The 25,000-nt window shown below is 44.5% G+C and overlaps 2 protein-coding genes across 2 annotated transcripts in view; both read right to left on the reverse strand.

The window, feature by feature from the left end:
* The window catches only part of tacc1 (transforming, acidic coiled-coil containing protein 1), a 113,187-nt gene extending 92,416 nt beyond the window's left edge, over positions 1 to 20,771 (reverse strand). Inside the window, exon 1 of the mRNA XM_063209871.1 lies at positions 20,476 to 20,771. The gene's annotated coding sequence lies outside the window, so the exon portion shown is untranslated. The remainder of the gene's footprint in view (positions 1 to 20,475) is intronic.
* Positions 20,772 to 23,161: 2,390 nt separating this feature from the next.
* The window catches only part of ddhd2 (DDHD domain containing 2), a 26,297-nt gene continuing 24,458 nt past the window's right edge, over positions 23,162 to 25,000 (reverse strand). The window contains exons 16-17 of the mRNA XM_063209876.1: positions 24,955 to 25,000; positions 23,162 to 23,570 (exon numbers count right to left, since the gene is read on the reverse strand). The exon at positions 24,955 to 25,000 is cut by the window's right edge and continues 85 nt beyond it. Coding sequence (XP_063065946.1) covers positions 23,462 to 23,570; positions 24,955 to 25,000 — 155 coding nt within the window. The 3' untranslated portion in view covers positions 23,162 to 23,461. The remainder of the gene's footprint in view (positions 23,571 to 24,954) is intronic.

Genomic DNA, 25,000 nt, shown 5'->3' on the forward strand with positions numbered 1-25,000 from the left:
ATGTGTGTGTGTGTGTGTGGACTTGCATGCATGTTAGTGTATGAATGGCGTGTTATTGTTTCAATGAATAATGCATGCGTATGTGAGTGCATGAGTGTGTGTGTGCATGAGTGCATGCTGTGTGTGTGTGTGTGTGCCTGCGTTTAGGGCAGATCTTTACAGCCCATGTTCTGTGCCATACTAATATTAACCGTCACCAGAAATCATTTCTGTCATTTTGATCGCCTTCAGAAATCATGGCTGTCACCCGCAACCACAGCCTGGGCGAAAGCCGACTGTTGACTCTGTCAAACAGTCTGGCGAAAGCTAAGAGGAATCCGTCTCTGTGGAGGGTGGAGGATGGTCTGATCTTACTCTGCCATTTAAATTCACTGGAGTTCAGAACTCAAATTAAAACCCATATTGTGCTTTATTAGCATGACTGTTACGATATAGTGTCGCAAAAGCATACAAATAACAAGACAAAAGTGTGAATAGCGTAGTGCGAACCGAGCTAGGGTTTCGCCAGACTAGGTGCGGAGCCAAAATCTTTGGGTGGATTACGGTACATAGGACGGCGTCGCCAGGCTACGCACCCACAGGGCCACAGTTGGACCTTGGGATCAAAAGTCATCCTCACTCCCTTTCACCAGACCAGGAAGTGATCCGCAATGGCACATTGCCTAGTGCAGGGCATGGACCGGGCATAGACAGGGCATACTGTAATAAATATGCACAAAAAATACAGCTTGCCATGTGTATCATTGTCTTGTGTTCCATTGCCAAACTTATTTTAAAGCATTTTGAACTGTATTTTTATATGAAATTTAAAGCCCACCAGGGAAACTCTCATCCTCATTGTGACACATAACTCCAAAGCACACAGTGCTCACTCAACACAATGAAACTGCATTTATGCCTCACCCGTGCAAAGGGGCAGCACCAAACAGCACCCCAATGGAGCAGTGCAACGGGACAGTACCATGCCCAGGGTACCTCAGCCATGGAGGAGGAAGGGGGAGAGCACTGGTTAATTACTCCCCCCACCGGGAGTCCCCCCAGCAACCTCTGCAAAGTCTGACTCCCTAACCTGCTTAACCATGACTGCCAATATGCAATACTAAAAAATCAGGCCATACGCAAATATAAGGACAGTGTAATTTAAAAAAGGAACAACTGTGTCCTAATTGGGATGCTATAATCTCTATATCAAAATCTCAGTCTCAGCACAGGGTATTGAAGGCAGTACAAATTCCCTCTAGGAATTAAAACCTGACTGTAGTGAGAGAAGCACTTGGTATTAATAGCCTGCCTGAGTCTCAACAAGACTGCAGATCTGTCTTAAAATACAGGCTAAAACTTAACCCGCTAAAATACGGCGTTATAAATGTGATGTTACCAGGATGGCAATTTGGCGGAGTGGGGGACAGTTCTGCTTCTGACCTGCAGGGTGACCATAGAGGAAAACCACAAACTGTTGCTTTAAGACAGTTGCTTTTATTGGAATGCTGAAGACACTTTTCTGCCCCAGCTTTTCACAGCAATCGCAGCCAATGGTAAAATCCAAAAGTCATGTAAAATGCTATGTGTGGTATGTACTGCATGTGGTAATATGGACCAAAAACTTTAGGATGTTTTACTCCTATGTAAATGACAAACTTAATTTTATCCCAATAAACTAACCAAACCCTGTAACTTAACCCTACACCCCCCATAGCCATTGTTCCACTTCACTGTCCATTCCCCAACACTATAGCCGCCCGTGACATACTTCCAACGACAGCATTAATTCACTACACCAAAACAAGACAATGGCCCTCTTCCACAATGGCTTATTGTATTCTCCACAAAGAAGAGAGAAGGTATCCATGCAAGGTTTACCCTCGTTAATGCGCTTCCCACAGATAACCAACAATGGTCGCCACCACCGTGTAGTGTAGGGCCCTAATTCGACCGGACTCGTTTGCACACAACAGACAGATCTGTCCAGGGGATGGCGGGCCACTCCCTACTGTGACAATGACGTGTCCTTGTCACACGTACACACGCACACGCACACACACACACACACACACACACACACACACACACACACACACACACACACACACACACACACACACACACACACTCCTTGCTGCGATGATGACTTGTCCTTGTCACACACACACACACACACACACACACACACACACACACACACACACACACACACACACACACACACACACACACACACTCCCTGCTGCAACAACGACTTGTCTTCTCTCTCACACACACACACACACTCCTTGCTGCGATGATGACTTGTCCATGTCACACACACACACACACACGCGCACACGCGCACACACACACACACACACACACACACACACACACACACACACACACGCACGCACACACACACGCACACACACACACACACACACACACACACACACAGACCACTCATATTTGAGACGCAAATGTTATCGGTGTCCCTGGTCAGGTCCTATGCAAAGTGGTTCGCTGCTTTCTTTCACTTAATCAAATTTCACAGGGAGGGACAAAGGTCCAGGTTATATGGCCAGAGTAACCAAAGTACACCTCAATAAGATTAACAATCAAGCATTATTATTAACCGTAATATACTACTATTAGCTAATGACAACACAGCAGTTGAAGGATGACTTCCAACAGTGGTTGAAGTGCATCCTTTCTTAATCCACAGTAGTCAGTCTCACTTGACTGTGCTACTATAAATACTGTCAGAGGAAGCTTTGCTGTATGTGGCTGCGTTACTGTGTCACAGAAGACGTCATCCCTATTCAAACTCTGAATTTAAACTCTAAGGCAGTGTTTCCCAAGCAGGGGTATGTGTACCGCTTGGGGTACACGAGCACACTGCAGGGGGTACTTGGAAAAATGCAACAATAACAAATGTATGGAGCGTATTCACTTTGGGATAGGGGAAGAGATATGGACCATGAAATATGGGATATTCCCGGCACAACAAAAAAAGCTTAGGGGGTATGCGAGACAAAACAGGAGCTAGTGTGTCACTATGCTATGCATGCTAGAATGTATCAGTGAGGTGCTACAATGTGGCAACATCTGAGGAGCGCAGCTCTACCAGCCTCCTCCTGTTCTCACTAAGGCCTAATTCAGACTAGAGCAGGGCGGAACGGCAACGATTGAGGTCTTTCTGCTTAGGTTCGGTCAGTGTGTTCTACTCAGCCTTCCACACCGACAGCGTCGGCGTGTGCGGCCTGTTCAACCCCCCCCCCCCTCCACGGCCAAAGCTAGCGCGCTACTTTGCCATTCATTTGAATGGGACACTGCCGGCCACTGACGCCCAAAATACGCTCGAGTTCTATTTTCTATTATTTGAGCTGTCTAACTGGACAACAATTTTTTTATTTCATTTCATGTCATTTAGTTTTTTATAAGACAATGGCCTCGTTTACTTGATGTTTTTAATTCAGAATTAATCATTCAGAATTCATTTGTTCCGTCAAGTTTACATTGCACAATTCCGAATTGTGAAGGGTTTACATGATGTTTTCAAAGCGGAATTAAGTTTTATTCAGAATTAAAATAAGAGTTAATTCTGAATTGAATGTCTCATGTAAACAAGGCCATTGTCGTTCTTGCAGACAGAATGAGTTGCGAATGAGTTATGAGATGCATCTTTCACTAGTCATTGCACCTGTACTGCACACTATGTGAGAAATAAAATGTCATATTCGACTCCTGTACTCTAGAAGACCCACACAAATCAAGAAAACTCCAAAGACCCCTCATCAAGTTTAGACTAATATCAAACACATCTTGCAGAGGCTGCACTTGTTTTTTTTTTGTTTTTTTTAAGAAACGTTACTTCGCCTTGATTGTCACAAGGCCAAATCCTCCAGACGCATTACCAAACCCATGTCCGGCTTTGTACAGTATTTTCAGCTGTAACAGTGATGTTGCATGTTTACCGGAAACTACCTCATATAGACGTACTGTGTGCACAGTGCTGCATCTTGCAGTAGGCCAGATTTTGTCAGACCAGAGCTGTCTTCTCTGTGTGTGTGTGTGTGTGTGTGTGTGTGTGTGTGTGTGTGTGTGTGTGTGTGTGTGTGTGTGTGTGTGTGTGTGTGTGTGTGTGTGTGCGTGCGTGCGTGCATGTGTGTGCGTGCGCGCGCGCGCGTGTGTGTGTGTGTGTGTGTGTGTGTGTGTGTGTGTGTGTGTGTGTGTGTGTGTGTGTGTGTGTGTGTCTGTGTGCGCATGTGTGTGTGTGTCTGTCTGTCTCTGTGTGTGAGCACACACATTGGTGTATCCATAGTGTGAAGAGACACAGGTCAGGGGCAGACAGAGCTCTCACATCTCTTTCTGAAATATCTCAGTTTGTTTGCATCTCAGTATGTTTGCACCTCAACCCTCTGCAAATCTGTCAGCAACCATGTTCAGAAGAGCCATTTTCACCTGTGGCGAGAAGACATAGATCTGTCTTTCCATGCCTCTCATGATGGAGAGATTGTAGTGTACAATCAAACCAAAAGAAAGCTGAAAGCCCAACTGGGAAATGTCATTGTGACACAGCACTCCACAGCACACAAGTGCACACTGCACACAACAAACTTCCATTCATGCCTCACCCGTGCAAGGGGGCAGCCCCACAATGCCGCCTGAAAGGGAGCAGTGTGGTGGGACGGTACATGCTCAGGGTACCTCAGCCATGGAGGAGGATGGGGGAGAGCTCTGGTTAATTACTCCCCCCACCAACCTGGTAGGTCGGGAGTCGAACCGGCAACTTTTGGGCTACAAGTCTAACCACTTACCCATGACTGTCCAAACCCGTGTTGCATAGATTTTAATCAGAGAAGAGACGAAAGGAATGTCTTTACACCACCCTTCCAGGACATGTGCTGTGCAAGGCATGGGTCTGAGATCTTCCTAAAGTCCAGAAATAGATTTTACTCAGGTGTCTGCTGATAAGACCATGACACACACCCTGACAACAAAAACTGATGACAATGGTCTTGAACAAAGACCTACTATGACCTGCATGGCTGAAATTGTTGTTTCATTATACTCAGATGTCCAATGTGATATGAGCGTTAACACCAATGTCAACACTAACACAGCTAGTGAGTCGACAGTAGGGTAGCTAACCGTCCCTTGAAATACGAAATTGTCCTGTATTTAGAAATAAAAGTATGGTTCCGTGCAGGGCTTTGAACCGTTATTTTTTTCCAAACGGTTCGTTCCGAACAGAAACGGAATTATTTCGTTTCCGGTTATGGGTTCCACCAATAAATTGACGTTCCCGAACCGGTTAGAACAAAAAAATATTGTTCCCGGAACGGTTAATTTCGTTCCTGTCAGCTGATTACTCCCCATAGGCCTAACTGACGTTAATTAATCAAGAAAGACGGAAGTGCAAATGAGTAAGCCTACATTCCAAACTGTTTATTCAAGCGGATGAAAAGAATACCCTTCAGAATTTTGTCATTCAGGGATGACCTAAGTGGAGAATAAACCTCAATGATGAAAATGCACGCTCCACACTGACTTGGGTCACGGGGAGCGCTAAGACAGACATTGTGAGTTTGTGCATATTTGAAGCGGCCATGGATGCCCAACAACGAAGAACATTCTCGGTGCGCTTTAAACGTGCTTCTCTACACTGTCTAACAATGATGCAATGGAAACCAAACCATTTTGTATGACAGTGGTTTCTCTTATTTAAGACGTGGAGTGGAGACTTTGTAATCCACAGCTCTCTCTCCACTCAGTCAGAGAATGTCTGATGTCACACAGGACGTGAACCTCAGCCGTTATGGTAATATGCGCAGGAAAATAATTACTTTTTTTTTTAGTTTGAGGAACGGTATTAACCGGTTTTAACCGGTTACCATAATTTTTAAATAAGTGTTCCTGTTCCAGAACATAAAAAATAATAAAGTTTCCGGTTTCGTTTCTGTTCCCTGTAAAATACAAAAAGTTCCCGGTTTTCGTTTTCGTTCCTTGAACCGGTTCAAAGCCCTGGTTCCGTGTTGAGCTGAAACGAGAGACAATTTGGTTAAAATGCAGGAAATAGCATCTAAGAAATACAACTCCCAGACCCATAACGCAACGATGAAGTGTCCAATATTTTTTCACAGACAGTTTTCTAACCCTAGTCGACAGTTAGGTTACGTGGATGGTGGAGACGCAACAGTGTTTTTGAGGCATGCTTCAGATAGAAGGGGTGAATGAGGTGTTTGGAGACTTGATGACAGACTGACATCTGCTGGTGACTTGAAATATGACAAAAACACCAAAGGTACAGTACATAGCAAAACCTTTCCAACTCCTCACCTCCAGGTGGTGCAATTTATCTTAGAATTCTTGAAGTCTGTGCACAGGCCAGCCCGATCCACAGCTTTAAACACTCTCATACAAAACTAAAATCCATATACACACAGTCTGATCTTTATCTGCAGATGGACTGAGTATTTCTGATTTCCCACCTTTGCTACCTGTCTCAGTTTCACCTGGTTGACATCTTTTTTTGGTCTTTCCCAGGGAAAAAGAAATAGTTTGTTCCTGGATATTGACTGAACAGTGCCGCTGCTTACAAGAAAAAGAGCCAATGGGTTTTTTAATTTATTTATTTTTTGTCAGACAGACAACCCTAATCCCACCATCCTAACTACATTGTAATTATGATATAAATGGTTCCCTACGAAAACACACTGCACTTTTCAACTTTTAACAGTCATAAACGTAATGACCAGAAGCCATACTGAACACTACAGTTATCCATTAATTCAAAATAGACCGGATGTTTCTGGAAACAGTCATAATTATCATAATGATGGTATGGACACAACCAAACAGACTAGACTTCATTGTGTGCATACTGCTTGCATGTTTCAAGCCATAAGTCCAACATCTAAACCAGTGGTTCTCAACCTTTTTTGAACAAACGCCCCCTTGGCCTCATCACAAGCCTCCCAACGCCCCCTTGACCTCATCATAAGCCTGACAACGGCCCCTTAGTATGAAAAAATTAAATGGACTAATGCCCCATTGCCCCTCAATGGCAACTAAGAACCCAACCCTCCCAGCTGTATCCTTCTCAACGCCCCCCTAGCACTCCCCAATGACCCCCCGGGGGCTCTACCGCCCCCGTTGTGAAACACTAATCTAAAACATGCAGCCTATACTGGCAGAATAGGTGTGCTGTCTGTTTGTGTTGGTTTGTTATGTTGTTGTGGCTTTACAGCATACATGACTTCAGAGTGAGCACACAGTACATACACTGCCTTACAAAGCAAAATGCAGTCATTTCATGTTCTGTCAAATTGAGTTTAGACTGAAAAAATTGACTTGATCTTATAACTAAACTGAAAACTCGTGCAGGTTTTTAAGAAAGTACATGTTACATTTCCCTGTGATCTTACCAGTGTGTGTGTGTGTGTGTGTGTGTGTGTGTGTGTGTGTGTGTGTGTGTGTGTGTGTGTGTGTGTGTGTGTGTGTGTGTGTGTGTGTGTGTGTGTGTGTGCGTGTGTGTGTGTGTGTGTGTGTGTGTGCGTTACAGAGACAGGGCTGTAGTATACATGGGCTTGATCAATTGACCAATGCCTTATTCAACTTGATAAAGACTAGACATTTGCAATGCATCGAGAAATTCAGAGTTCTGGAGTGAAAGTGTTGCATGCTGGTTAGAAATTGATTGGCCAACCTCGACAGGCAAAGGAATCCATCTCTCCGCTTGGTTAGGTGATTACTTCACATGTACACACTATTTGTTTTACAGTAACAGTACTACAGGAACACACACATTTTCTCTACCCTTTCTTTGGTGCATAATACAAATTGTGTCATGTTTTCAGGGCTTGACATCGACACTAGCCAACCGGCTGGTAAAACTTGGCTGTGGCTGGTAATAATTTCAGTGTCACTAGCCAATTTGGCAGGTAGCTCATTCTGTGGTATGACATATCAAAATAGCCTTTATTCTGCACTTCACCCCTCTATATGTGTATCAATTGTTTGTAGAAGTTCAAGAAAAAGTTCATTACTCAGTTTCTATTTTTATGATGGTTTTCCATGTAGAAAGCTGTGCACTTATCTTCTTGCTTTAGCACGTCATCTTCTGAAGTTAGATGTAGGCCTACAGCGTAAAAAAGGAAACAATATCAAATGTGTGGCTAGAATAGCTGAATGGCTAGTGACTTGGGAAAACCACTAGCCACAATGGCCAGCAAGCGAAAAAAAACTTAATGTCAAGGCCTGCATGTTTTGTAAACACATATCCTTGTTTGGTCTCTCTTTTATGTTTCTGGTTTAAACAAACTGTGGTCCGTAACAAGCAAACGAATGTTAGCGTGTCGTGTACTGAAGAGTGAACTGCTTTGTCTTTATATGGCAGTATAGGCAGGCTGACGGGGGGGGGGGGATGTTGTCCTGGGCCCAGGGAGATAGGGGACTCACTAATTCGATGCCCTTTCGGCACTTACCGCTTACGTCATACGACCCTAAGCCTAAACCTTACCCTAACCTTAACCCTAAACCTAACCCTAACCTTAACCCTAACCCTAACCTTAACCTTAACCCTAAACCTAACCCTAACCTTAAATCGCTTGTTTGAAATGTTTGATTACCATGTGACGTACCACGTAAGTACCGAGAAGGCGTCAAAGTAGTGGGTCCCAGGGAGATAGGGGCCCAGAATTGGTTCCCCATTACATTGTACAGTATATATTGAGCAGGGGGCCCTTTCAGATGACTTTGTTCTCAGCAGAGCGAAAGCTGTCAGTGGCCCCGAGTATAGACCTTGTAAGTCTGAACAGGCTTGACAAAATAAAACTGTCCCTCCTTCTACATGGAAAATACAAAGCACAAATCCATGGCGTTGTTATCAAACATAAACATTATAACCCAGAAATGGATTATTCAAAAATGGATTGGACTCCGGTTTCATATTTTCACTTTTTGAGAAGGGCAACAAAGAGCTTTGTCATCAATCAGTCAAAATGTATTTTGAAACAAGATCTGAAGATGGTCCTAAGAGCGCTCTCAATCCTCTTTTTTAAACATTCTTTCCTAACATTGCAGTGTTCAGATCGTGTGCATTGCCGTAATGTGCATTGCCGTAATGTATACCATGATGCTTGACAGAGAGTGTGTATGCTCCTGACGGCACGCTCTCTGTCTGCACTCGCTTTGCCTTGTTGATGTATTATATACTGTGTGTCTATGTGTCTATGGTCTGCCTTGTATTATATACTGTGTGTCTATGTGTCTATGGTCTGCCTTGTCTCTTCCTGTGGCCCCTTGCTGTGCCCATCCTTCCTCTAGACATACAGTAGTTTGTGTGTGTGTGTGTGTGTGTGTGTGTGTGTGTGTGTGTGTGTGTGTGTGTGTGTGTGTGTGTGTGTGTGTGTGTGTGTGCGTGCGCGCTTGTAAGAGAGAGAGAGAGAGAGAGAGAGAGAGAGAGAGAGAGAGAGAGAGAGAGAGAGAGAGAGAGAGAAAGAGTGAGTGTGTGTGTGTGTGTGTGTGTGTGTGTGTGTGTGTGTGTGTGTGTGTGTGTGTGTGTGTGTGTGTGTGTGTGTGTGTGTGTGTGTGTGTGTGTGTGTGTGTGTGTGTGTGTGTGCTCCTTCCCACCCAGTCTCCAGGGCTGCTGTAAGTGTAGTCAGGCAGCTGTGGGGTGGGGGGGGCTACTCTACTCTGTACAGTCCCAGCTGTGGGGTGGAGGGGCTACTGTTGTAATAGTCACTGAAAATTAGTAACTGAAAAAATGTAACTACCATAGTGCTACACCACTATGACAGTGCACAGGGCCTTAACTAATACATGACGACTTGTTCATTTATAACAGGCTAAGGGCAGTGTAGTTTCTGAGTGTGGTAGTGGTAGAAGAACAGAAGCAGTACAGTACTGACAGAGTAATACAATGCACAGGATCGGATTAACGCACAGGCTACGGATGCAGCCTAGGGGTCCCCACCTGCCAGGGCCCCCCCACAGGGTAGACATTGCTGCAGCCTAAGGCCCCCCACCTGCTGCCAGGGGCCCCCACAGACTAGATATGGCTGTGGCCTAGGGGCCCCCACCTGTCAGGTGATGTTGGTTGGCTCCGGCCCTGAACCCTACATAACTTCCAAGACTCAGACATTCAGCTACAGTAAGTAACTCAGAGAAGCATTAGTCAGTGGTTACATTGACTGTTGTGAGGAATTGTGCTTATTTAAACACAATGGTAAATCGATACCTCCTACCATCCTGCTGTGATCCTGGCATTAACCTATAGTATGTTACTCGCTTCGGATAAAAGCGTCACCTAAGTGTAATTTAACATAATGTTATTTGATGCTTAGAGCAGTGTTTCCCAACCTTTTTTGTGTCATGTACCACCTAAGCCTTTTCGTTATGCCATGAGTACCCCCTAAGTCATATTTTACATCACCATTTCTATTGCAGTGTGACTATGCTCCATGCATTTGTTAAAATTATATTTTTTCCAAGTATCCCCTGCAATGTGCTCATGTACCCCTAGTGGTAAACGTACCCCTGGTTGGGAAACACTGGCTTAGAGGCATAAGCAATATACGTAGACATCCATAGGGTGTGGTGCAGCACAGTCTGCAGTGCAATAAGCTGGGTGGAGTTCACTGTAGTCTGGCTGTAGTCATGCCAATAGGCTTTAGGACATACTGGGGTTTGCTACAGCGCAGAGGCTGCTACCAGAGATTCTAAGATTATTCTTATTGAGTCTCTCTGCTGCTACTGCTGCTACTGTATGGCACTTGGGGCAGCTATGGCTAAGGAGATGGACTGTAGATCAGAGGGTTTCAGGTTCGAATCCCACCCTTCCATTCCTTCCCTCAGTCCATGGCTGAGGTGCCGTTGAGCAAGGCACCCAACCCCACACTGCTCCAGGGACTGTAACCAATACCCTGTACTTAAAATACCTGTAAATCGCTTTGGATTAAAAAAGAAGCGTCTGCTAAGTGTAATGTAATGTAATGTAATGTAATCTACTGTAGTGTAGGCCTAGCCTGGGAAATCACATGCTGCCTTGAACCACGATTTGGATCTTGTCTGGCGATAGCCATGCTAGTGCAACCCACTTCCTACTGGGATGTACGTATGAGGTTTGAGTAGAAGGGTGTGATGAACAATAAACAGTATGTGCACCATTCCGCCAATGCAACGCTATTACAGCATAGTCTATGGCAGTGTTTCCCAACCAGGGGTACGTGTACCCCTAGGGGTACGCGAACACACTGCAGGGGGTACTTGGAAAAATGTAATTTTAACAAATGCATGGAACATAGTCACACTGGAATAGAAAAGGCGATGTAAAACATGAGTCGGAGGTACTCATGGAACAGCGAAAAGGCTTAGGTGGTACATGAGACAAAAAAGGTTGGGAAACACTGGTCTATGGTACACAGGGCCGGATTAATGCACAGGCTAGATAGGGCTGCAGCCTAGGGCCCCCCACCTGTCAGGGGGGCCCTGATTGGTAAAAAGTGAAAAATTGCAGAATTATGACAAGATGAAAAATCATCTGTCATGTTCAGTAGAGTTGGTAGACATGTTATACTTAATTCCTAGCATGTAATTATGACAGTCTATGTACATTTGTCGCAAACTTAGTTTTTTTGGGGGGCCCTACAGCGACCTGTAGTCTAGGGGCCCCAGGCCTTCTTGATCCGGCCCTGATGGTACAAGACTTAACCATATTACTACACCACTAATACACATGACTTGGTCTTTGGTCCTCTGGTAAAGCAAATTCATAACAGGAACATTAACTGAAGAGGTGAAAGGAAAAGAAAATGTTATGTGCACAGCAGGTCATGAACAATAACATTGAATTGGTTCTCAATTTTTGTTTTCCCCTGGCTGCGCGACCCTGGCTGTGCACAACTCAACCACTGATTGTTAGAAACCGTTGTCAGTCAAAACATTAGCTCACATGGTTGGCTGTCAGTGTCTTGCCCCTCCTTCCCATGTTTATAAACAAAAAAACATGTATACTGTTACGTAGTTCACTGTGAGAGATAGCAGGGCAAACCCACACTGGCCATAATCGACAGCAGCAGGTCTAAGCCTAGAGGGCCAGTTTGGCCTGAACTGTACACTCCTTATTATTGAGTCTGGGCCCAGTCAGGGGCAATATAAGATGCGTATCCATTTCTGTTTGTGTGCCCTGACTCGAGTTGAGACAGTACATGAAAATGCCAATGGTGTAGAAATAACATCAGCTGCCTGCCTGAAGTCCTGATGCCTGAGGCATGTGCATCAGATAGCTGCTCTGCTCTCTGAGATACCTACTGTCCTGTCAGAAGGTATCTGCAGCACAATCTGTTGGGGGGGGGGGGTGGGGGGTAGCAGCTATCTGGCAGTCAACACAGGAAATATCATACTGCTCAGATCAGAGGCTGCCTACAAGTCAACATACTAGTCCTATATCCCACAGTTTCACAATAGATACATACTGTGTGTGTGTGTGTGTGTGTGTGTGTGTGTGTGTGTGTGTGTGTGTGTGTGTGTGTGTGTGTGTGTGTGTGTGTGTGTGTGTGTGTGTGTGTGTGTGTGTGTAGATACTGTATGTGTTGTATTGGTGTGTGAAATATGCCTCTTTTCCAGTAGCCCTACAGCTCGACACAGCATGACTCGGCCGCCACTTTTTGCTTCATGATTGAGCTGTGTCATGTCTATTCGACAAGCAAAAAGTGGCGGCCGAGTCACACTATGTCGAGCTGTAGGCCAACCAGAAAAGCGGCAGTGGAAAAGCGGCAATAGAGGCCGAAAGAAGAGAGATAGATACTGTAGATAGATAGATAGAGAGAGAGAGAGAGAGAGAGAGAGAGAGAGAGAGAGAGAGAGAGAGAGAGAGAGAGAGAGAGAGAGAGAGAGAGAGAGAGAGAGAGAGCGAGCAAGAGAGATATATATAGAGAGGGACACAGAGGTATAAAAGAGAGAGAAAGATAGAGAGAGACATGGATAAGGAGAGTCAGACAGAGAGACAGAGGGAGAAGGAGAGAGTGCATGTGTCAGTGTGTGTGTGTGTGTGTGTGTGTGTGTGTGTGTGTGTGTGTGTGTGTGTGTGTGTGTGTGTGTGTGTGTGTGTGTGTGTGTGTGTGTGTGTGTGTGTGTGTGTGTATGCATGTGAGTGCGTGTGATTGTGAGTGTGTGGTCTCTAGTCTACGTGCAGTGCTGGGTCTGCAGTGGCTCTTTGAGATGAGAGTGTGTGTGTGTGTGTGTGTGTGTGTGTGTGTGTGTGTGTGTGTGTGTGTGTGTGTGTGTGTGTGTGTGTGTGTGTGTGTGTGTGTGTGTGTGTGTGTGTGTGTGTGTGTATGTATGTGCACGCGTGCATGAATGAGTGTGTGGGCTTGTCTCCACGCTGTGCTGTTGTGTTGTGTCTCTTTGAGACGCAGGGACCCGTAAGCAATGTGGGGGGGACGGCACAGGAAGCAGCCCTGTGTTGATCTAAGCTCTTATTAGTGTGACTTCCTCACTCACGGCCCATTTACACAGACCACTGCACCCAGTTGAGTGGCCACTCACTGCTCAACTTGACTGAGGGCCAAAATATAAATCTGGAAAAATTGCTGGCCAAACTCAATATTTATTTTAGAAAATGCACTAAAATGACAGTATGTGCATGCATTTCAGGTGTTGTTTCCACTTAGACGGATATTTTTGAAAACATTGGTTTTGGCCGTCCGTTTCCACGTAAACAGAGTTTTAAAATCCACATACACCACAATGTGCTACCTGCCCAATGCCTGCTGTTTCTGACATTTTGGGGGACGCTGTTTGGGTGTTCATCAAACTGGTGCTACAACCCCTTGCCATTTGAACCAAGGTCCCGATACACTTATGATATACGACCTGTTGCCTAAGACCACTGTGTCCAAAGACATGTATAAAGTATACGTACATACAGTATACGTATACATTTACACATGAAGAGCTCTTTTCCAAAACGCTATATCCACCATTTTTGACTTTTTGCATTTTAATATTGGAATTGACTGTTAAGAAGTCCTATCATCTATGTGTGAATTCTTGCCATTCAAATGTTTTGAGAACATACTTTTAAACCTCTATAAAAATGCATTTTGCAATGCATTTCAATGGAATGCCGAATACAAAAATGTCAATTTCCCAACATTCTATAAAATGGATATATCTCATTTTGGTCTTCACATGTCTTCACATGTACTGTGTATACATACAGTATATGCATGTACTGGACGTAATATGACTGCCAGCACAGGGCCCAGAGACAACCATGGCTAACCTGACAGCACTGCTGGACTTGAAATCCGAAAACTTGAAAACTGATGTCCTCTTCTCTGTCTCTCTCTCTCTCTGGGTTGGTTGTCCGGTTCTCTCTCTCCCCCTCTCTCTCTCTCTCTCTCTCTCTCTCTCTCTCTCTTCTCTGTCTCTCTCTCTCTCTGGGTTGGTTGTCCGGTTCTCTCTCTCCCCCTCTCTCTCTCTCTCTCTCTCTCTCTCTCTCTCTCTCTGTCTCTCTCTCTGGGTCGGTTGTCCGGTTCTCTCTCTCTCTCTCTCTCTCTCTCTCTCTCTCTCTCTCTCTCTCTGTAGTCCTGTCCACTCCAACTCACACTCCTTCTGGCCCCTCCCAGCATTCCAGATGTGTACACACGCACATGCAACGCAACCACTCCCACCCACCACAACCCAAACCCCGCCAACCAACCCAGCGCTCTCTACAGCACAGCACTTCCTGCTTGGCCAGCCAGGGTGTCTGTCTGTCTGTCTGTCTGATGGTGATGACCTCATGCTTCTATCTCCAAGCAACGTAAATACCAGAATAAAGTGGGAATCAAAACATACACGCACTCTCGCCCACATCTACAGTACTAAGTAAGTGCACATGATGCAATCTGCATGCAAGTGTGCACGCACTGTGCAGACTACAGTGCTATGTGCTGTGCAGCCGTGCTGTATATTTAGCGTGTGCGGGTTGGCTGGTGAGGGCTCTTACCCAGAGGGCAGTGCACCACGCCACATAGGGCAGTAACGATATTGTATCGAACCGAGAAATCACAACACGCAGAGTCACAATACTGTATTGCAATGCAAAGAGGGCAGTATCGTGATGTGGCCTTTCAAAGTTCTGTCAGCCCAGAAAACAATTGACCAATGTGAAAAAAGCAAATGAACTGATTTAAAGCGATAGATTTCAAAATCGTGGGGGAGTATTGTTCCATAGGTGAACAATCTTGATACAAACCCAATCGTGAGTTAAGTGTAACATTACAGCTCTGACGCCACAGCAAGTCAGTGAAGGTTTCAGAAGTTCCATTCATTGGCTTGAAGAAAAAAGCGATCAGGTTTCGCCGTGCGGCTGTGAAGCAGCTCTCTCATTTCTCTCTGTGATTCACCGTCAGCCTACTGCCCCAAGCCAGCATCACGTCATCGGGCCAATGTGAGTTTGAGGGTTGCATTGCACACCACATACCATACCATGCCTTGCAGTGGTGTAGTGTGTGTGTGTGTGTGATAAAAGCAACCCTTTGTGGCTGGCCAGACAGTAAGAGGTCTTTGTGTGTGTGTGTGTGTGTGTGTGTGTGTGTGTGTGTGTGTGTGTGTGTGTGTGTGTGTGTGTGTGTGTGTGTGTGTGTGTGTGTGTTCCATGAGTAGGCGGGCGAGAATCCCTGCCCTAAAGTCGCTTCCTTTGTGTGAATGTGCATCAGTATCAGATCATCATGCCCTAGAGGGTAAACTCCCATCACTCCCCTCTCCTTCAGCAGACCAATGAGCTTCCATTCCAATACCATTTCGAGGGCAATTCCAACTAGGTCTGTCTTCCCACAGCCCATTGGTCCGTCCCACAGCTTATTCCTGCTGCTCCATGTTCCCACATTTTAAAGAAATCATTCAAATATAGGCCCTATGCTCCACAGCTCCATGTTTCCTCATTTCCGAGTAAACTGAGAGCACGTGCCTTTCTCCCGCCATGGAAAATAGGGCCTAAATTTGAATAAGTTCTTAGAAATGTGGGAACAAAGAGCAGCAGGAATATGTTGTGGGACCAATGGGCTGTGGGACCAATGGACCTAGAAAATAATGTTAACAATCTTAGTGATGTGGGACCAATGGGCTATGGGACCAATGAGCTGTGGGAACATAGACACGCTCCCGGTCTGTGCACCCGGAGCAAATCAGCCACCAGTGTTCAGTATTCGTGAGAAAAAGAAAGGCCTCGTGTCAACACATTAGCTTTTAAGCACTTGAACCTATAAGCAGTCATTAGGCCGTCAAGACTTGTAGCCCAAAAGTTGCCGGTTCGACTCTCGACCCACCAGGCTGGTGGAGAAAGTAATTAACCAGTGTCCCCCATCCTCCTCCATGACTGAGGTACCCTGAGCATGGTACTGTCCTGTCGCACTGCTTCCTTGGGGAAGCACATGAGGCATAAATGCAATTTCATTGTGTGCAGTCAGTGTGCCCGCCCTTGTGTGCTGTGGAGTGCAGTGCTGTGTCACAATGGCAATGGGACTTGGAATTTAGCAGGTGGGATTTCATTTTGCTTCACCTCACTTCACTACAGTAGCAGCAGGCCCTTTGCTTTCACCAAGACCCAAACTGCTGGCTGCGTCCCATCTCTTCCCACTCGCACTTCACTGCGTGTCATCCTCCACTCTGGGACTCCCACTACACTTCAGTGGGAGGTTTGAAGGCATTTTAAAGCACTTCCCCATGGCCCTCGTTCTCAAAAGTATTGGGACACACTATACATCTCCATATGTTTGATTGTATCTACCTCTTCTTCGAACTATGACTTTTATAGTAGCAGGCCCTTTACTTACGTGAGGACCCAAACGGATGTCTACATCAGTCAGTTAGACTATACGTCCCTGTCGGTTAGGGGTGTAAATCACAGCCTTCATGACGATACAGTATCGATTTCTTAAATCAGGGATTCGATTTTTTTTCGATACTTAAGAATTCCCCACAATACGAGGCGATTCGGTTCGATTTGATTTTTTCCAATTAACTTACTTTTCCACTACTATTGTGTTATGGAGCTAGGGCATTGCACAGGGGCCAGCGATTCGATTCTTTTCGATTCTTAAGAATGCCCCACGACAGCGGTTCCCAAACTTTTTTCCCTGCGCACCCCTTTTTACATTTCAATGTGGTTTGCGCACCCCTAAGTGAATGTTGTGGGCAATCCGCATTTCCAATAGACCTGAGGTTTTTTCTGCCATCATCACAATGGAACTTGTTTCATGACAAGTTCAGGAGTTATAAATTACACTTCAGATGGATCCTTCCAGTATACAATTCACCAAACAATAAAAAACTACGTAATGTTCATTAATTATGTATAAAAACACACATCTCAGCCATTGATCTATTCAGCTCGCGCACCCCCTTTTGGCAGGCCGCGCACCCCCAGGGGTGCACGCACCCCAGTTTGGGAAACCCTGCCCCACGATACGATGAGATTCGATTAAATCGCCGGCCGATAATTCCGATACATCTCGATTTTATTTACATCCCTACTGTCGGTAATGGGGAAAAATTGATTCATTAGTTACAATCTAGTTCCACATATTCCAAATGAATTGGTTTTACATGTCCAATTCAGCCAGGTGATTGGCTGGTTGAATAATCACCTGGTTGAATTGGACAGGTAACTTAAAACAAGGTCATTTAGAACATGAAGCCCAAGTTTGTAACTAAGATTATTTTGCCTATCACTTCTCTCTGTGGAATACTGTAGTGTGCTCCTCACCATGGAACACTATAGGGCTCTAAAACAGAATGCACCCCATTCACTTCCACATAGAGTTCAAGAGAGAGCTTCATAGGTACACAATAGGTTTCTGTGTGTTATACAGTGCGCTATGCTTTGATAAGATCAGACATCAAGTGCTTTAGCGGTCTACATCTTAAGTTGTGTCAAGTGCGACTACAGGAAGGACTGGGTACCCAAAAACATCCGGGAATAGCCTTCTACTGTAGAATACTACAGCCAGGGCCCGATTAAGATGGCCTAGGGCCCCTGGTTACAGGTTTCAGTGGACCCCACCCCCCAAAAGCAAATTTACGGTGTCATAATTTCAAATTAGGAACCAATGTCTACTAACTACGTTCAGCACAACAGATGCATTTTAATTCACTATTGCATGTTACAATTCTGCAACTTTTTGACTTTTGGCCAATCAGTAGCCCCTTGGAAGGTGGGGACCCCCAGGCTGCAGCCATATCTACTAGTGGTGTGGATCGGCACTGCCCTCACGATCCGATTCGATCACGATTCGGGAGGTAGTAGATCCGATTCGATTCGATTCTATTAGATCCAATCCGATTCGATTCAATTCTACAATGCATTGCAATGCATTACATTTCTACTGAACGCAAAGCAAATGTTCAGCCATGATGAGGAAATACAAGTAGTCAGATACTGAGCAACAATTTATTGGCTGTTTTCTGTATCAGTCTGTATCAGTCTTGCAATGTTTTGAAGTGTTTTTATTTAATTTAACATTCATTTGCTCCCGAAATATCCATGGAAGTAATTGAAACTTAAAAAAATTGCCGGATTCATTCTGGAACTTGCCGGATCTGGATCTGGATTGTCCATGCCCCGGATCGATTCGGATCGCCGAATCGATCATTGTTGACACCACTAATATCTACCCTGTGCATTAATCCCACCCTGACTTGAGCCCTGTGGATCAGTGTTGGATTAGGAATACTGTAGAAAACATACATACCGTAGTAGGCTATAGTATTTTTACTGTACGGTATGTCTAGGATTAGGCCAGACCAAGAATCTCAGTCGCTTGCCTGGAGGCCATGTGAACAACACATGTGATGATGTCAGACTGAAGGGTAGAGACAGAGATTCTTTAAGTATAGAGATATGCCAACATAATAGGTTTCTATGGGCACCTAACATGACCAGGGTCCGGTCTGCCTAAAGGGGCGTGTCATAATGCTCCTAGCATTGAATAGAACAGTCCTCAGGTCTGCCTAGGTCTGCCTAAAGGGGGATTTCCCCCCCAATAATAGAACCAGGAAACAATGGGCCAATGGAACCTCTCTCTCTCTACTCTCTCTGGTAGAGAGGCAGGAGAGAGGAGTACAGGGAGAGGGGAGGGGAGGGGGCACAGAGGAATGAAAACACCTCTGTGTGGCTCAGGTCACCCCCCAGTCGCACACTCAGGTTCAACATCACAAGAACATCTGTATTCCACTCACTCAGCTTCCTGTGAATAGTTGAATACGAAACATGCCTGGCCCTGGTCATTTTCCTCGTGGTCAAAAGTCATGTTTTTATCTTATGGATTCTGACTGGAGCCTCAGCCTACAGTCTACAGACAACTTTAATGTTGGCCCAAGCAAAATAAAAGTCCATGCGCTTTTCCATGTTCAATGCGCTTCTGAGAATTACATTAAAATATCTGACAGTGCGCCATGTTTCTGAAAGTTTCACGAAACATTTACAGGGGATTTGGAAGGCGTTATGTAACCACAGCTTTGAAAGTCGGCTGGAAAAGGCCAAGCCAATTCTGATGGGTTCTTTTAATAGTCTGGGCTGTGGATGCAATGAATAGCAAAACTGTGGAACAGCAGAACTATTCCCTCCAGTAGCCCTACATGGACTCCTACACACACTTTAATCGAATTCCCATTTCAAATGCTTCCACATCATACACTCTCTTTGCCATGATGAGAAGAACGCGCTAACGTCTTAGCACGTGCATTACTGGCCCTTGACTGTAGCCTACTAGAGCATTTAACAAGTTAATCGTGTAGCAGGGAACGACAGCAATATTATTGAATGCGCAAGGCAGTAAATCAACTGACACTTACACCAGCACCCTGTTCCAAACAACTGACAGGACCAGATTAGACTACACCACTACGTGTGTAGGCTACTTACAGACTGAGCAACTTTTTCCCTCACCAAGATTTAGAAAACAGGAAAGTCATCGACATAGGCAATTCACGTTTGGCGAAGACAGCCATGTGACAGAACGGAGTCGGCGGCAACAGCCATGGATCTCCTTTTACGCATTCATCCTTCCCTAAACAATTGCCTGTATTATTTGAACATTTAAAATGATATTGAAGGGTAGCGTTTTGATCAACCATTTCACCCAATGACAGAATAGAAAGTGATACTTGGCTAACAGAAGTTGAGTCGGCAGGTTTCAGAAACTTCCCCAAAATCCAGAAAGCTACTGAAGATAGAGTGGGCTACTCACTTTGCTTACGCCATCGCCATACACATTTTTAATTTACAACTGCAGTCTTTGTGCGTTTACAACCTTTCGCTGTGATGAGTGATTCATAACGGTGTTTATAACGGTTTAGGTAAAGTTTAAAGGAACACCCACCCTGACTCGTTCGCCTTTAGTAGCACTTATCCAGTGTACAAATTTGCTGGTACATTGTCGCGCAAACGCAATAACCACTTGAGCTCTACGACAGAAACATAATAGGTCTATGGGTAATAAACATGACACAACTTACCCTTACAAAATGCAGTTTCCAATTAAACTCCTGGAGTCGACTGATAGGCTGTAAAAATGACAAGTTAACTTATCATTAGTAGATAGTAGGCAGAAGAAACCATGGGTCGGCGAAGATGTAAGTCCAGGCGAGATAAAGTTTTGAGTGGCTACGTCAAAAATGTGCCGGAGTTATGGAAATCAGTCCATTGGCCACCAGAGTGCTGTTAGGGAAGCAATGAGAGGGCAGCCCATGCCTCTTTAAGGTAAAAGGATGTTTGGTAATATGTGGCGTATTCGGCGAGTCGGGATAAATGGGAAATGAACGAACTAACTTCCCAGTGAGAGCCAATGCTTGGAATCTGCCTTAAAGACACAGCCGGCGCGCAAAGTCATAATTTGCAGCAACAACGGTGGGGGATTCCAGACATGCTTTGCAGAGGGAATTCCATGCCCTGGCCTTTCTTTTTGAGAGCATATTTGTGGCACATGAAAACAACCATATAGGCCTATTGTAACAATGTAACTTGCAATATGCAATGTAAGAGTTAGCCTATGAAGTAACATTTTTTACAGGCTTGTAGCCTAAATGTTATGTAGTAGGCGCGCAGTTATCATAAATATATAACAACAATATGACATCGTGCTAGGACAAACGATTAAAATATATATGTTACAATTAAGTTTCCTTAATACTGTAGTGAAAATTTGATTCTATCCACAGTATTTAAATATAGCGGGGCTATCATTTAAATGCATTCCCACAGTCTGTTCTGTAGCCAGAAAAATCCCAACATGACAGAATTTGCCAAAATGAGTGCAACATTGAGGAATTCTTTATTTTAGTCTGTTACAATAAGGTTAAAATCAGCACAGCTGAGATAATAAATACATAGTACATCAAAGAAAAGTACACAGTGGGGTAGGAGAGAGATGGGCATCTCAACAGTAGAGTAGAGTAAAAAAAAAAAATACTTCAATGATCCCAACAGAAATTCAAGGAGAGCCTGCACTGGTAATCTGGCATATAGGGCGTTTCCTGGTCGATGGTTCTCCGGGGCCAATGCTGTTGAGTACTTTGTATTTTATTACAGACCGGCCCACAATTTATAAGGGTTATTTTTTGGTCCCAGTCCAGCCCTGGCCCAGAACCATGGCTGAGATGGGGGCGGTGCTCACCCAGTCCATTTCACCCAATCAGAAGGGCCGGAAGACTTGATTGCCTGTTTTTGTGATACATTTTCCAACCTATATGCTTGGACAAGGCTCACTTGCTGCTTTGGCTAGGCCTAGTACCTGAGTCTCTGGCTAGGTCTACAGTGCGTCATCCCAACTCGTCAATTTCTGTCTACTCGAACATATGCCCTTACCATCAAAAAGTGATGTGCGCCTCAAAGGCGCTCCCTTGTGGCGGCATAACTTCACTGATGGTTAGGGTTAGGGAAAGGTCTAGTCTTTGACTAGGCTGAGATCAGTGTTAATGCAAGAGGGGACCCAAAGTGAAAACCCACCTGGGAAACTGGGCTTGACATTGGCCCCCGCCAACCGGCTAAAAATAGGTCAAATTTGGCTGTGGCTAGTAACAATTTTAGTCTAACTAGCCACTTTGGCAGGTAACTTATTCTTGGGTATGACATATGTATAACACACCACCTTGTGCTATATTTAGGTTCAAGAAAGATCATTCAGATTCTATTTGTCTGATATACTGTAGGTAGGTTTAGATGTGTCATGGTAAAGAAAGTATGTCTAAAAAATACTGACAACTGTGTAGAGTTTGCGTTGGCACAGAAGCAGACATCAGGGGTTAAGAAAGCGAAACCCCTGGCACATTATTTGATTAGTTAATTAATGAATTACTGTGGCACCACTTGTGGGTCAAGTAGCAGTGCTCGTTAGTTAGTTTAGTCAATGGGAATACATTACATTGCAGGATTTTAAAGACAATAATTGATTACTGCATGTGCTTATTGGGCCCAGGTGCCCAAGAACCAAGGGGCCCTGAAACCCAAGCCTCTATAGTCTCATATTGCATTATATATTGCACTTTTAACAACTGCATTTTAACATTTTCCCAGGGGACAAACCCCAAAACTCATATTTTGGAAACTAGCAGGACCAATTGAGGGGGACCTTCCTTGCTGTCTGGCCCAGGGGCCTATTGAGTCATAATCCGTCCATGATGCTAGGGTGCGTCAAAAGCCCCAACTTTGGAAAGTCCAATTCTTCTTTTGCAGTGTTGTGCTTTTGTACTAACACAGCACCCTACTGCATGCACTATTTCCGTCTGTCCGTCATAAGCCGGTTAGCTTTTCGGAGGGTTTGCATCGCACGCAACATGCGTCACAAATCTGTGGACCTTGTTTCATTTTGGACCTGTGGACCTTGTTTTCTTCTGGTTTGCAAGATTGAGCAGAGAGGTATACTAAGAAGCTGGTTCAGGAGTAAAACAGGTTAAGTTAAGAGGTAAATCATCTAATAGAAGAGCCTGTCGTCCTCATTTTGTTAAGAAAATTAGGCTTCCAGGCTCTTCTATTAGATGATTTACTGGAGTCCTCATTTTCAAGTTTACACGTTTACAAGTTTATTTATTTAAAAAGGGACAGCATATATTACCAGCATTTAAACAAAAATGCTAAATACACAAGATTATAGCCATGACGCTAATTTCCATCTTTTGTCCCTTGACAGGTTCGGACTCCAGGCTCTTCTATTAGATAATTTACCTCTTAACTTTTTTAAGGTTTACTCCTGAAACTGCTTCTTAGTATATGCCCCTAAACACTGAATCAAACACTCAATACTGAGAAGCTGAACTGAATACTGAAAATCAACACTTAGGATGTAAACTCCAAATGCATCTCCCACATCAATACATGCGACACCTGGAAGCCATGCACAACATGTGGGGGGTGTTGTGTCGTGGTAAACATGTCAATATAAATAATTACACGTGTGCCAGTCAGCCCAGACGTGCATTCCAGACATAACAGAGTGGCGTGTCACTGTCACATGCCCCCCTCTGCTGACGTCTGGTGTAGTAGACTGGGGCGGAAGGGCACTTTCTGCTGCGCGTAGAGTTCCTTCAAAATCAGCAGAGCTGTGTCCTCAGACTCCCTGGAAAACACACATGTAAACACACACACACATACACACACACAGACACACACACACACACACACACACACACACACACACACACACACACACATACACACACACAGACACACACACACACAGAAAGAGAGATATGTGAATTTTGAGGATTTATTCTTACAGGGGCAGGGCAAAGATGACAGTTCAACGCTGTAAAAGCTTATTTACCAAGAGAAGCACACTAGAACAAAAATGAATACAAAGAACACTAGCACACGGGGTGTGTGTTTTCAGCAGAGTGCAATACAATGGCCCATGGATAAAAGTTCATGCTCAGACCTGTGGCGATTTAGTAAGATATGGGGTATGGACTGTGGACACATTGAGCAACATACCAAATGTTCTCCCTGTATAATTGGCACAATCCCCTCTGGTACCTCTGGTATCTCAAGCACTACTATAAACTACTGTACGGTAAATCTTAATTCGATTAAGTTGTGATGACAAAGCAAGGCTTGAAAATAAAGAAACTGAAGTGGACTACCAATTGAAAGTTGTGCAAGTGCAGTAAGCCCAACTTTCAAACAATTAATTTAGAAGAGGCTTTTTAAGAGACTTAAAATACCTGGAAAAAAATGTACACTGCCACTGCGGGAGTTTTTTTTGTCTTTTTTTCTGATCAGTGACCCCAATCATGTCCAACACACTGTTCCTTCCACCTAACCCCACATTGCTCCAGGGACTGTAACCAATAACCTGTCAATATCTAAAAATAGCTTTGGATAAAAACATCAGCTAAGTGTGTATGTAATGTAATGTAATGTGAGGGCTCTAAATTAACGTTTCCCAACCTTTTTTGTCTCGTGTACCCCCTAAGCCTGTTAGTTGTGCCATAAGTACCCCCCAATTCATGTTCTATATCACATTCTCTGTCCTGATGTTACTGCTCCATACATTTGTTATAACAATATCTTTCCAAGTACCCCCTGCAGTGTGCTCGCGTACCCCTAGTGGTACACGTACCCCTGGTTGGGAAAAACTGCTCTAAATTAACGTTTTTCATCACTTAACATGCCAAAATGGGAGGTAGATGTTAATCTCAACAGCGAAACACACACTCACTAATGGGTCAGAGTGGCTTGTAAATTGGTCTTTTCTATTAGCCAAGATGAAATTTCACCAGCATTTGGACGGCTGACTGGTGTTAATTTAGAGCCCTGAATGTATATAAACTTTATTACAGGCTCAGGACCCACAGTGGAGACATACATACATCATCAATACAATAAAATAAACATTCATATATACATACAATAACAAAGAAAAGCCAATGAAGGCACTCATACCAGCGTTCCCAGATCATAGACAGAATGCGAGTGGCCTTACTTCCTACAGCAGTACTCACCAGTAGCACAGGTGGCTCTGGATGGCGAAGAGATACTGGTTGACGA

The sequence above is a fragment of the Engraulis encrasicolus genome, chromosome 11, assembly GCF_034702125.1.
Source record: "Engraulis encrasicolus isolate BLACKSEA-1 chromosome 11, IST_EnEncr_1.0, whole genome shotgun sequence".
In the NCBI taxonomy this organism is placed as follows: Eukaryota; Metazoa; Chordata; class Actinopteri; order Clupeiformes; family Engraulidae; genus Engraulis; species Engraulis encrasicolus.